Here is a 14,103-nt window from a genome sequence, read left to right as displayed (position 1 = left end):
AGAGAAGTAAAGTAACATACCGAGGTCCCTCAGCTGGTTAGTGTCAGACCTAGGATGTGAATCCAGGTGTTCTGACACCTGAGGTGATGCTCTGAGCTAAGCCCTCGGGGGAGGAGGAAGAGTAGCACCATATTCTGTGGTTCGCACTCCTCTGGCTGCACATTCAGCCGCCTCTTCTCCCAACCCCCTCCCGCATCTCTTGCCTCCCTGTGCCCCACACACACCCTTGGCTTGTCCTTATCCTCACTTCTCCCTCCAAATCCTGATTTAGGGAGAGACACACGGGTACGCCCAGCCAGAAACGGGTTTGCACCCCGGGCTTGGCTGGAGCTAGGGATCCGGCAAGACCCCACACACAGCAGGAAGAACCACAGCTTTTGTTGCTGAGGTGTCTGTGGGCAGCAAGTTTCTGTAGACACTAATGAGATGGTAAGAAGGTAGAGGTGGCCAGAGGAGAAGGGCATATTTGGCCCCAGCACCAGAGAAGGACAAGGGTACACCCCATTTGAGGTGAGGGAGGGAGGGTGGAGGGGATAGAGGGGGATAGGCATGACCTATGACCCAATTAGTCTAGAACCCTTAGGGAAAATTTCCTGGGAATTCTCACAGAAGGCAGAAATGGGGCAAAGAATCCTTTTGGCCACCTTGACCTGGAGGTGGAACTGAGATGAAAGGTACAGACACTGTGTATGCTCCAGAGGTTTATTCTCAGGTACTCATCATTCCCATCTCCATGTGGAGACTTCCACTTGGTCATACCCAGCCCTGACCTGGGTCCCAGCCTCCCTGTTCCCCCATAGCCAGAGCTGGGGATCAAAGATCAGACTTTCCCTGAGGGCCTTGCATCGTGGCAGAGAGGCCAACCTCTCTCTCCCTAGGATGCGTGGATCGCCGCGAAGAGGAGGGGGTTTACCTTGCCCCCTTCACCCAGGTGTCCCTTTGTCCAGGTTGGTAAGCCTGGTAGAAGGGCCACCCTCCCAAGGGGTGCTCTCCATCCACCGCCTGCCCACCTCCTTTAGGGCCACCTGTTCTACCCAGCCCCGCCCCTGGGGCCACAGCCTTGCTCACAGATCCCTGAAGGTGTCTGCCAGGGCCTACCGGGGCTCCCGCCTTAGGAAGCAGTACAGCATGGGGTTGAGACAGCTGTTGCTGTGTGCCAGGCAGGTAGTGATGCGGAAGACATAGGTATGGATGGTGTAGAAAGTGCTGTCCCAGGGCACCAGGTCAGACTTCACCAGGACACCCCAAAGAGGGACCACGTGGTTGGGGAACTAGCAGAGGAAGAAGGAGGCCAGAAGGATGTGGACGGAGCGGGCCACGACTCTGCTGTCCTGCCGTTGCCGCAGCCGCAGGAAGGCCAGGAACAGCAGGTAGCTGGTGGTGGTGATGCCCAGTGGCACCATAAAGGCCAGGACCACCCTCTGCAGCTGGTAGGCCCCTAGCCGATACCTGCTGGGGAAGCGCAGCAGACACAGATGCATGCCAGTCACCTCGCCCTTGGCCCCAAAGACAGCCGTGGGCACCGTCACCAGGGCAGCTGCTACCCACACGGCCAGGGTGGCCACACGGGCCCAGAAGAGCGAGAGGTGGGTGCCGGGTCCTGCAGCCATGGCCACCACCCAGTATTGGGCAACACTCAGCGCCGTGATGAAGAAGATGCTGGTGTAGATGTTGAGGACGGTGGCTGTCAGGACCATTTTGCAGAGGGCACCTCCGAAGGGCCAGTGGAAGTCCAGTGCCGCCTCGGCTGCCTAGAAGGGGAGAGTGAGTGCCAGCCCCAGGTCTGCCAAAGCTAGTTTAAAGACAAAAGTGTCGGTGGGCAGGGGGCTCGCCGAGCGCAGTTACCCAGAACCCAGAGTCCGGCCAAATTTCCCAGCAAGCCGATGTCCCCCACGAGCCCATAGGCCAGGGCAACCCTCAGGGCTAGGAATCCAACAGGCATCATATCTTCATCAGCACTCAGCACACTGCCTCCAGAGGTGTTGACCCAGAAAGCAGGCGGGGGCACAGAGGTGTTGGGCGTGGGCATCGCAGGGCATCAGACGTCGGTGGTGCTGGGCAGAGGGGCCAGGGGTGCCTGCCAGACTGGCAGGGGCCACCTAAGGCACTCAGCAGGACGGTGTATATCTGAGCGCTTCTCTGCTTCTCTCGGGGCCTCTGGCTGCCTGGAGACCCAGCCCACGCCCACACCTCAGGGGGCGGGTGGTGGAGGGACAACCTGCCTCTTCTCTGTTGGTCTTGGTGGTGGGTGGGGCAGGGTGAGAGAGAACCTGAACGTTGGGATAAATGTGTTTGTGTTTGTGTAGAGCTCTATGCAGAAGAGGATGGGGGGAGGGAGAATGATCCCACTATGCAGGGCAGCCCCAAGCCTCCAATCCAGGGAGAGGGACACAGATACCCCATCTCAGGGATGACAGGAACCAAACTGGAGCCCCCTCTAATCCTAACAGTGTTCAGGGGCCCCCTTCTCTGCAGAAAATGCTCCCTTGGAGCCAAGGGGAAGGGGCCTGGGAGGGAGCATGGAGGCAGGGAATCAGAATAGGTATTTGAGAGAGAAAGAGCAGAAGTTCTGGGGTCCCAGATCTGCTCCTCACTCGCTGTGTGACTATGAGTGAATTACTTTACTCGCCTGAGCCTCAGTTTCCTAGCTTAAATTTTTCAGGTAAAACTCTCTGCTTTACGGGATTGGTGTGGTAAAATGAGATAACACATGAAAAAGCACTTTATACATTGCTATTTGCATGAGTGATTATTATTATTATTATTTTTTTTTTTTTGCGGTACGCGGGCCTCTCACTGCTGTGGCCTCTCCCGTTGCGGAGCACAGGCTCCGGACGCGCAGGCTCCGGGTGCGCAGGCTCAGCGGCCATGGCTCACGGGCCCAGCCGCTCCGCGGCACGTGGGATCTTCCCCGACCGGGGCACGAACCCATGTCCCCTGCATCGGCAGGCGGACTCTCAACCACTGTGCCACCAGGGAAGCCCGAGTGATTATTATTTCAAAGGAAAAGTTGGGGGTGTTTGTGGCACAAGGGAGCAAGGTACCGAGCAGCTATTATCACCATGCCCAGGGAACAGTGCCAACTAAAACACAGGTTGGAATTCATTGCAGCGTCAAGTGACTTTGAGGCTAAGGGCAGGGAGGAAAAGGGGAGAGGAAGTCACAGCTTCCTGTTCCCTCCCTACTGGGGAACACAGCCTACGAGGACCTGAGCAGGCCTGGGGCATGCCCTCAGTTCTCTTCTTGCTAAGAAGTCCTGTAACCTCTACCACTCCCACTGCCATTTCACCCTTTCCTTCTCTAATCTGTGGAGACAGAAGTCAGTGGTACCCGCTACTCTCTCCTGCAACCCCCAAACCCCCTTTCAGAGGTGTGGTTTCTGAGATATACCCTCACCACACCTCATCCTGCCTCCCCATGATCTCAGCCCTAAATGGAAAAAGTGCATCATTGGGTCCTCCCCTTTTGTGCCCGTATCCCTATCCTTTGCAGAATTTGCAGTGATGGGGGAAAATAGAAGACGTGGGGCGAGGGGCAGGGTGTAGATAAAAGAATGAGGCTTTTTCAAAATATTCAGCACCTTCCTGTCCTCTGCTAGCTAACTAAGATGTTTGACGTTCAGTTCCCTTGAGTGCTAGGGGAGGAGAGGGGCCCTTTCAGGATAATCAACAATGGGTTTGATGAACCTTATAGGAGAGACCCAGGGGTGAAAGAGATTCAGACTGGGTGCCAGGATGTTTGGGTCCTTCAGCAAGGGATGGGTGTGAAGGGGGTGGCCGAAGGGGAGTGCCCAGCCCAAGTTCAGGTGAGCCCCAGGGGCTACCTCCTGGCCTCAGGGACTGCTCCTGTGTGACTTGTGCCAATCACTCCCTCTCTCAGGGCCATGTTTACTCTTCCACCCATCCTGCATCACCTTGTCCATCTGGCAGCCACGATGTCTTTTAATGCACTGGACCTATTGTCTCTTGGCTTGGAAAACAGAAGCTGGGTCAGAATTTCAGGGTTCTGCTTTCCATTTGAAATATCCGGTCCTCTGATCATTTTTTTTTTTACCTTTATTCTTTTCTAATCTAAATCCTTTCCCTTGGTCTGAGACTATCAACACTCCTTTGTGGTTATGTAGAGAGGTGGTGCCGCCAACTGACCAAGTTTAAGAACTTCAGTTTGGGCCCCTTCATTTTAGTATTTTGTTAGTTTGTTCCTTGATTCATCCATTCATTCACTAATCACAGCATTTCTTGAACACTTACTATGTGCCAGGCACTGTGCTAGATGCTGGGGAGACGAAAACATAATATGGTCCCTATCCTCATAAAATATAATAAGCTTTTTGAGATGGGTGGGCTTTTCAGATCCTCTAGTTCAGTTTCTCATTTTGTAGGGTGTGAAAGTGACTTGTCCAAGGCCACAGGGGAAGTAGTGGCAGAGTGAGGATTTGAGATAAAAGTCTTCTGACTCCTAGAATCTAGCTCTTTCCAGTACATCACAAAACCCTTTGGGCATTTCTTTCCACCTCTAACCTGTTGCCCTTCCGGAGTGCCAGAAGTGACAGACCCTGCCCTTGGGGAGCGCCAAAGGAAAGAGCGGCAGGATATGGACAGAAGGATAGCGACAACTCTGCTTTCGATGCTCTTCCCCCACAACTGCTGGAGGAAGAGGAGGGACTGGACCCAACAGAAACGCATTTGCCATCTCTCACATTCATATTACCCTCTAAAGCCGTACTTTTCCAGCCCCATTTTCTATCTCAGAATCCAAGTACCTGTAGTGGTAGATTACAGTGTCTCCCTTTCATAAAAGGGACTTCCAACATCTGGGCCTTCCCCTCAGTCACCTGAATATCCTCCCCTCCCTCGTCCACATGTCTTTTCAGCCCCACATCCCTGTCCTGCACTCCAAAGCCTAGGCAAAGAGGAATTGGGGGAAGTGGCAGAAGAGACTGAGTTATCCCTCCACAGAGCATAAAGAGAGGGGATCTTGGCATTTGTACTTATGACAGTGGAGACTGAGACTAGCTGCTTGGAAGACTACAAGTGGCAGGAGGAGGGGACCTGCGCCTAATCCAGGTCTCTAACCTCACATCAACCCAATCAGCCACCACCTCTACTACTTCATGTGTCTGTCAAGGGCTACTGGAGAAAATCCTCCAGTCTTGGTAAGGGACATGGGCAGCTTCAGTGCTAAAGGGCAACTTCTGAATCAATCTCTGTCTCTCTCAACTTTATATTTTGGAAGAGCTTTATATTTACAGAAAAATTGCAAAGGCAGTGAGAGTGATCCATCTCTTCCATTTTCCACATTAAGATGAAGCTGCCAGGGCTTCCCTGGTGGCGCAGTGGTTGAGAGCCCGCCTGCCGACGCAGGGGACATGGGTTCGTGCCCCGGTCTGGGAAGATCCCACATGCCGCGGAGCGGCTGGGCCCGTGAGCCATGGCCGCTGAGCCTGCGCGTCCGGAGCCTACGGGAGAGGCCACAACAGTGAGAGGCCCGCGTACCGCAAAAAAAAAAAAAAAAAAAAGAAGATGAAGCTGCCAGAGCATCAAAAATAAAAAATCTTCGAGATAAATCTGACAAGAGATGTACCAATACTTGTACACTGGAAACTACAAATCACTGCTGAGAGAAATTTAGAAGATCTTAATAAATGCAGAGGTATACTGTATTCATGAGTTTGAAGACTCAATAATAAGATGTCAGTTGCCCTCATAATGGGTCTGTAGATTCAATGCAATCCTAGTCAAAATTCTAGCAGCCTTTTTAAAAGAAATTGACAAGCTGATTCTAAAATCCATGTGGAAGTGCAAATAGCCAAAAGATTTTGTAAAATAGCCAGAACAATTCAGTAAAAAGACTATAAAGTTGGAGTACTCATGTATCCAATTCCAAGCCTTTAAAGCTACGGTAGTCAAGACAGTGTGATAATAGCAAAAGGATAGACATATAAATCAGTGGAATTGAGAGTCTTGAAATAGGCCCACATATTTACAGTCAACTGATTTTCCACAAAGGTGCAAAGGCAATTTACTAAAGAACACATAGTCTTTTCAACAAATGATTTTGTAACAACTGAACACCCACATTAAAAAAAAAACAGCGTGCATGAGAGAACTTCAGTCCCTGCCTCGCACCATGCACAAAAATTAACTCAAAATGGATCATAGATCTAAATGTAAAACCTAAAACTCCAAAACTTATAAAGGAAAACAAAGGAGAAATTTTTTATGACCTTAGGTTAGGCAAAAATTTCTTAGATACAACATCAAAAGCACAATCTGTAACAGCAAGAAATTGATAATTGGGCTTCATTGAAATTAAGAACTTTTTTTTTAGCTTATTTTTTATTGAAGTATAGTTGGTTTACAATGTTGTGTTAGTTTCTGGTGTACAGCAAAGTGATTCAGATATATATAACATCTTAATGGAAAACCCTGAACTTTTTGGCCAACCATACACACACACACACACACACACACACACACACACACACACACACACAGGGTATATACGCATATATACACATATGTATGTATTCTTTTTCATACTCTTTTCCATCTTATAAAGAACTTGTATCTGGACTTCCCTGGCGGTCCGGTGGTTAACACTCCGTGCTTCCAATGCAGGAGGCATGGGTTCGATCCTCCTCGGGGAAGATCCCACATGCTGCTTGGTGTAGCCAAAACAAACAAAGAACAACAACAAAAAAACCTGCATCTAGAATATCTAAGGAATTCTCACAATTCAATAATAAGAAAACAACCTTATTTTTTAAAAGGGGTAAAAGATTTGAACAGATAGTTCATCAAAGAAGACATACGGATAGCAAATAAGCACATGAGAAGATGCTCAACGTCATTAGCCTCTAGGGAAATGCAAAGTACAACCACAGTGAGATAATACTACATTCCTATTAGAATGTCTAAAAAAAAACCCTGACCATACCAAGAGTTGGTGAGGAAGTAGGGTACCAAAACTTTCATACATTGCTGATGGGAATATAAAATTATATGATCACTTTGTAAAACAATTTGACATTTTCTTAAAAAGTTAAACATAACTCCATATGTCCTAGTCTTTCTACTCCTAGGCATTTACACAAGAGAAATGAAAGTACACATTCGCATAAAGACTTGTACACCAGTGTTCACAGCAGCTTTATTTGAAGTAGCTTAAAATGGGAAACAACTCAAATGGATAACCTAATTTTCTATCAACAAGTGAATGGAGGAATCAATTGTGGTATATTCATGCAATGGAATGGTACTCAACAGTTAAAAGGAATGGATTACTGCTATGTGCAACAGCAAGCATGGAGGAAAGAGCCCCGATGGCTGCCAGGCCATGGTTGTCCCTTCCCGTTTGCCTCACTGAAGCATCTGTTCCTCCTCCATCTGTTCAACATTCCAGGTCCATCTACAATGCAGCCAAGTCCTGCCTGTCCCAGCCTCCAATCCTAGCAGTGTGCTCCTCTGAAACAGGACAGCCTCATTTCTGACTCCATTTGCTCTGGGCCAGGTTCACTCTAGAGTGTCCCACACTGGGCATCCCAGGCTGTGGCTCTGAGCATGCTAGCCTTTCTGTCTTCTAAGGCCCCCTACATGAAAGGGAGGTTTCCATTTCAGATGTCAGGTATTCACCTTCCTGAGAAAGGAATGGGACAGATGCCTGCCCATGCACATGGATGAGCAGAGGCTCTTTCCAGGGCCACTGTTCTAAAACCAAACAGAGTTTAAGTCTTCAGTAATGGACACTGCTAGTCAATTTCTTGGTGGGATACCCTGCTATACTCTATACTAACATTGGTATCTGACTACAACTTACAGTGTCCAGCCTCAGAATGAGGCTTTGGCAATGCATGAAAATCTTTTTACATGTCCCCGATCAGCTTGATCTTTCATACATTCATCCAAAATGCATTTCCTGGGCATCTGGTAAGTGACAGGCACCATGCAGCCCTGGGATACACAAAGGTGATTAAGACATAGCTCCTGCCCTCAGAGAGCTCACTCTTAGTAAAGGCAGCATAAACAATACTTGTAAATACAGCATGAAAGGTACTATACTAAAGATTTAATAGAGAGTTCCAAGGTACTACAAAGGAAGAGGTGTTTAGCTTTACCTGGGATAGTCACAGAGATGAGTTTTGTACTAAGCCTTGAAATATCAGTAGATGCTTGTCCAGGGAAAGGGCATTTCAGGGGATGGGAACAGTATGATCAAAGACTTGGAGGCATGCAACTGCATGCAGAATCTGGGGAAATGCAAATGTTTCAGCATGGTTGGCACAATAGTGTGTGAAACAAGGAAAAGACCAGGAAAGATGGGTGGGGGAGGCAATAATGAGGTTATGGAGGACCTTAGGCCAGGCAGAGAAGCTTAGATTTTATCTAAGTAGAATAAGAAGCCACTAAAAGCTTTTAATCTAAACAGTGACAGAATCAGATTTATTTTTTTAAATTATCTATCTATTGACAATGTGAAAGACCATTCAAAGAGGTTGAGAATGGCAGGAGAAGAAATATCAATTAGGAGGCTTTTGTAAACAGGGGCTGGGATAGTTAGGAAGTAGAAGAGGGAAGAAATATGGATTATGTTTAGGAAATAGAATCAAGTGACTGGGGATGTAAAGAGCAGGGAGGAATTAAGAATGACCACCGGGCTTCCTTGGTGGCGCAGTGGTTGAGGGTCCGCCTGCCGATGCAGGGGACACGGGTTCATGCCCCGTTCCGGGAAGATCCCACATGCCGCAGAGCGGCTGGGCCCGTGAGCCATGGCCGCTGAGCCTGTGCCTCCGGAGCCTGTGCTCCGAAACGGGAGAGGCCACAACAGTGAGAGGCCCGCGTACCGCAAAAAACAACAAAAAACAAACAAACAAAAAAAAAAAAAAAAAAAAGGAATGACCACCAGTATATAAGCTTGGGGAATTAAGTACATGGAGAGTACGTGAGTGGATGGCTGGATCGATGTATAGCAGATGTATAGCATTGGCTTTAGAAAATACAGGAGGAAAAGGAGGTTGAAAAATTTGTGAACATTTGGGTATAGTGATCCAATATGCATTTGACTACATGGTCTGGAAAGAGACCTGGTCTTGAAGATCTAGACTTCAAAGGTTTCAGTGGAAAGTTGTTATGGGTAAGCTCATAGAAGGAAAGGTCCAGTAGCTTTGTGACCATGTTGGTTGCTTTCATAGCATCCATGTCCCCCTCTTCCTTTCTAAAGAACCTAATTCTGTTCCAGTACCCCTAATTCTGTTCCAGTATCCATTCCTCAAGAGCCCAGATGACTTGGAGAAAGCTAACTCCATCTCCAGCTCTAGGAGTGGATCCTGATTAGTTTAAGCCCATCACAATGTAACCATCCTCTTGACAGTAATTGGTTCAAGAGTCAAGGATTAAGCCAATCAACACGTGACATTATCCTGGTAAGTGTTATTAGTCCACAGGTTGGTCCAATCAGACTGGACTGGGGGAAGGTTTTTTGTTTTTTTTTTTTTTTTTTTTTTTTTTTTTTTGCGGTACGCAGGCCTCTCACTGTTGTGGCCTCTCCCTTTGTGGAGCACAGGCTCTGGACGCGCAGGCTCAGCGGCCATGGCTCACGGGCCCAGCCGCTCCGCGATATGTGGGATCTTCCCGGACCAGGGCACGAACCCGTGTCCCCTGCATTGGCAGGTGGACTCTCAACCACTGCGCCACCAGGGAATCCCCGGGGGAAGGATTTTTATTCTAGAAGTGGCAGAGAGGGTTTCTTTCTCTTGCTGGACCTAAACATAGAAATATGTGCCCCAGTTGGTGTTGGCCATCATCTTGTCAGCATGAAGGAAGCCAGTCTAAGGACAAAGCCTTCCCATGGAGGCAGGCAGAGCAGAGAAGCTGAGCGTACACCATCTATGGACTTGTAGCTGTGAGACAGAATACATTTATTATTGTTCAAGACATTTTGAGTTAGGTTTTCTGTTATTTGTTATGAGAAGCACCCTGGTTCAAGCAGAAGGGAATGCAAGATAGATCAGTAAATAGTATTTTTTATGGCAGAAGGAACCAGAAATGTTCACTAAATTTATTGCTTACTACAGTAAGAGAGAGACATGTTAGTCAGACATTATCTCTATGGGCAGAGCAGACTGTAAATCTTCTAGCTACAAGATTTGGGGAAGCTGGAGTTCAGGAACTGGTGGATTTTCAGAGGTATAACTAGATAGATATCATCCATAGCAGATGATTACTCTTATGAGACTGCTGTTGATTGAAGATTGTCTGACTTTGGGAAATGAGGGCCTGACACTGGACGGTGTTCACTAAGGTGAGTTGTTCATTGATTCAACAGATTTAAAATAGGTTCTGATGGCTACAGAATAATCAAATCAGTTTTTCTTTGATCTTGTGGGAATTTTTTTAATTCCCAGGAAGAAGTATTCCTCTTCCTGTCCAAGAGCAATCTCTATATCTGTGTTCTTAAATCCCTCTCTTTCCAGATCCTGCTCCATCAGTCATTCTCTTCCTCTTGGGTTTTCTAGAGTTCCTCTTTTATTGCACGGAACAGAAACCCCCTTGAGTTACTTCTAGTGCTGAAACCTGTATTTAAGGACAGGTTATGTTTATTATACCAGAGTCCTTCAAACATCCTCACCGTTTTGCCTACCTATCCCTGCCTTCTCTTTCCTATCTTCACTGCAACAGGTGGGCATATTGGCATGAACGAGTAGAACCAAGAATGCATGTTTAGACTTTCAGTAGATCTGAGTGGATTCAGGTGAGATACTGGGAAGACAATACAGTACAGCCCTCAGGAAGCAAGTTTTACTCCTTTTGCTTTTCACTGGTTCCTCTTTCTGCTTCTCTCAGCACACCTGCTCCAGTCTCCTGCTTCTCTTTGCAGACTAGCTCCATCTTACACCTTTTAGAAAATAAGGAGCCAGACATCTGATGTACATTACTCGAGGAAAACACAATTACAAAAAATTTCTTAATTAAAAGGGAGAAAATACAATGTATCCCCCAGCATATCAGCACCATATATTGGTCAAATCCTCAGAGTTATTTTACATCCCTCAGCTCAGCACACCAGCGTTGTAGGGCAAGCATTCCATTGATACTGTAGGGGTACCCACGGGTGGGTGACAGTGTGTTTGAGGACATCAGTGAATTCCCAGCACCAGTTTGCTGACTCACATCCTTAGATGTGGAGGGAGTTCCTTAGTCAAAACATTTGATTACATCATTTTTGCTTATTGGGAAGTTTTCCTTTCACCTCTGATCTTTAGATCATCCCTGAGATAGTCACTGATAAAAAATTTCCCCCCAAGGAGTAGAGCTCCTAAAATATTTCTTTTCTGCCATTATCCTTTGTACTTGGGATTAAGAATCTCTGGAGAGGTTGAGATGCCTTGCCATGTTGATCTGAGTCAAACACAGGACCCAACAGTTCAGGCTTAGTGTTTTTCTGGCAATTCAGTTCTTACAGAACTTTAGTGGGTTGCCTCTCCTTTTTGCTTCTAAGGGTGCCATGTTGTTGTTCCTATTGTTTTACTGTTGTGATAACCTTCTTTTTCCTCCTTTTTTACTTTTGGTATTTTTTTCTTTTGGCATAATTACAGATTTAGAGAAAGCTACAAGAATAGTACAAAGAATTTCTGTATCCCCTTTACTCAGATTCCCCAAATGTTAACATTTTTTTCACATTTGCTTTTTTTTATGTTTTTTTGTTTTGTTTTTTAATTTTATTTATTTATTTATTTATTTATGTCTGTGTTGGGTCTTCGTTGCTACACGTGGGCTTTCTCTAGTTGCAGCGAGTGGGGGCTACTGTTCATTTCAGTGTGTGGGCTTCTCATTGCGGTGGCTTCTCTCATTGTGGAGCACAGGCTCTAGGTGTGTGGGCTCCAGAGCACAGGCTCAGTAGTTGTGGCACGTGGGCTCCAGAGTGCAGGCTCAGTACAGTTGTGGCACACGGGCTTAGTTGCTCCGCGGCATGTGGGATCTTCCCGGACCAGGGCTCAAACCCGTGTCCCCTGCATTGACAGGCAGATTCTTAACCACTGCACCACCAGGGAAGTCCATGTGGGTTTTATTTGAACTCCAAGTTGTCACTGCCTTGGAGTTGGTAGATGGCCTAATACTACCTAAATGAGCACCAGGAAATGCACAGTCACTGGGATTCATATGTCAATTTTTTTTGGCCATGCACCAAACAGGAAGAAAAAATGACCTCAGCCTAACCTCTCATACTTTAGAGAGACTTTTTTCAATTAGCAATATACGGAAGTGCTATTGAATGGAGTTTAGAAAATCAGACTTGGTTGTACCCTTAGAGAAATTTTGTTGGGGAAATTCTGAGAGAACTTGAAAATAAATGAACTCGGACTTCCCGCGACAGTGAGAGGCCCGAGCACCGCGATGAAGAGTGGCCCCCGCTCGCTGCAACTGGAGAAAGCCTGCGCGCAGAAACAAAGACCCAACACAGCCAAAAACAAATAAATAAATAAATAAAAATAAAAATTAAAAAAAGGTGAACAAATAGACAAGACCCTGGCAAGGCTAAGGAAAATAAAGATAAAAGAAAAAAGAGAGAAGAGAAAGAAACAGCCATGCAAATGAAATTAAAAGAATAAGAGACCTTTAATCAAATTTCATGCAAAACATTTTAAACTCTAAGTAAAATGGATGACTTTTAAATGACTAAAATTAACTCAAGGGCTTCCCTAGTGGCACAGTGGTTAAGAATCCACCTGCCAGTGCCGGGGACACGGGTTCGAGCCCTGGTCCGGGAAGATCCCACATGCTGCGGAGCAACTAAGCCCCTGCGCCACAACGACTGAGCCCGCACTCTAGAGCCCGAGAGCCACAACTACTGAAGCCCGCACGCCTAGAGCCCGTGCTCCACAACAAAGAGAAGCCACCGCGATGAGAAGCCCACTCACTGCAACAAAGAGTAGCCCCGGTTCACCACAACTAGAGAAAGCCCGTGCACAGCAACAAAGACCCAACGCAGCCAAAAATAAATAAATTAAATAAATAAATTTTAAAAAAATAATAAAATTAACTCAAGAAAAGTAAGAATTCTGAACAGATGAATAACTACATAAGAAATTTAAAAGATTTTCAAATATCTATCATTAAAAAGCTTCCAGATCCAGATGATTTTATAAGCAAGTTCAGTTCCATGTTCAAAAAAAAAAAATCTAAGTTATTCAAAGTATTTTAGAGCATAGGAAAAAAAATGAAAGGGCTGCCAACTGGTTTTTCAAAGCTGGAATAAATCTACAACTTGATTTTTTAAAGTACCAGGATGTCACCTATGAACACAGATGCAAAACTCATAAACAGAATAGCTGTTACGGGTTCGGAACACACTACCACAAAATTTGGCAACTTGGCGCACTGAATATTTTCAGTTGAAGGACTTTGAGAAACAACAGGTGTAGGAAGGGCTTTCTGAACTTCCCCTGAAGCAGGTCATCAGACCCTCATGTGAGAGGGGCCTTCCCTATATCCAGAGGAAAGAAGCATCCTTATTTCCAAAATGGAAGGACACTGACAAGAATCTGAACAAACAGGCCTTTCTAAGTTTCCCCCAAACTACCATTGTTAGCTCACATCCCTTTTTGTCCTTTCATATTCTTTCCATGACTTTCCACTCTAAATTAAACCTAGCATAAAAACTCTCAGGTTGGACTTCCCTGGTGGTACAGTGGTTAAGAATCCTCCTGCCAATGCAGGGCACACGGGTTCAATCCCTGGTCCGGGAAGATCACACATGCCACGGAGCAACTAAGCCTGTGAGCCACAACTACTGAGCCTGCCTTCTAGAACCCACAAGCCACAACTACTGAAGCCCGCACGCTTATAGCCCGTGCTCCGCAACAAGAGAAGCCACGGCAGTGAGAAGCCCGTGCACCGCAACAAAGAGTAGCCCCCGCTCGCCACAACTAGAGAAAGCCCACTCACAGCAATGAAGACCCAACGCAGCCAAAAATAACTAAATTAAAACAAAACAAAACAAAACTCTCAGGTTTAACCGTTTCTTTGGATCTTCATCTCCTTATGAAGCTTCCAGTGTTACATAAAACTTATACTGTGTTAAATAAATTTGTATTCTCTTCTCTTG

At 46.5% G+C, this 14,103-nt stretch overlaps 1 protein-coding gene across 1 annotated transcript; it reads right to left on the bottom strand.

The window, feature by feature from the left end:
* Positions 1–869: 869 nt before the first annotated feature.
* RXFP4 (relaxin family peptide/INSL5 receptor 4) lies at positions 870–2,531 on the bottom strand. Its single transcript, XM_060008165.1, is given in 2 exon segments — positions 870–1,822; positions 1,825–2,531. Coding segments are annotated over 2 exon segments (1,104 nt in total). The 5' UTR covers positions 2,030–2,531; the 3' UTR covers positions 870–923.
* Between the last annotated feature and the right edge of the window lie 11,572 nt (positions 2,532–14,103).

The sequence above is a fragment of the Delphinus delphis genome, chromosome 1 (genome assembly GCF_949987515.2).
Source record: "Delphinus delphis chromosome 1, mDelDel1.2, whole genome shotgun sequence".
NCBI classification, from domain to species: domain Eukaryota; kingdom Metazoa; phylum Chordata; class Mammalia; order Artiodactyla; family Delphinidae; genus Delphinus; species Delphinus delphis.
Note: the sequence above shows the minus strand (reverse complement) of the source record. Positions and strands in the feature narration are given on the sequence as shown.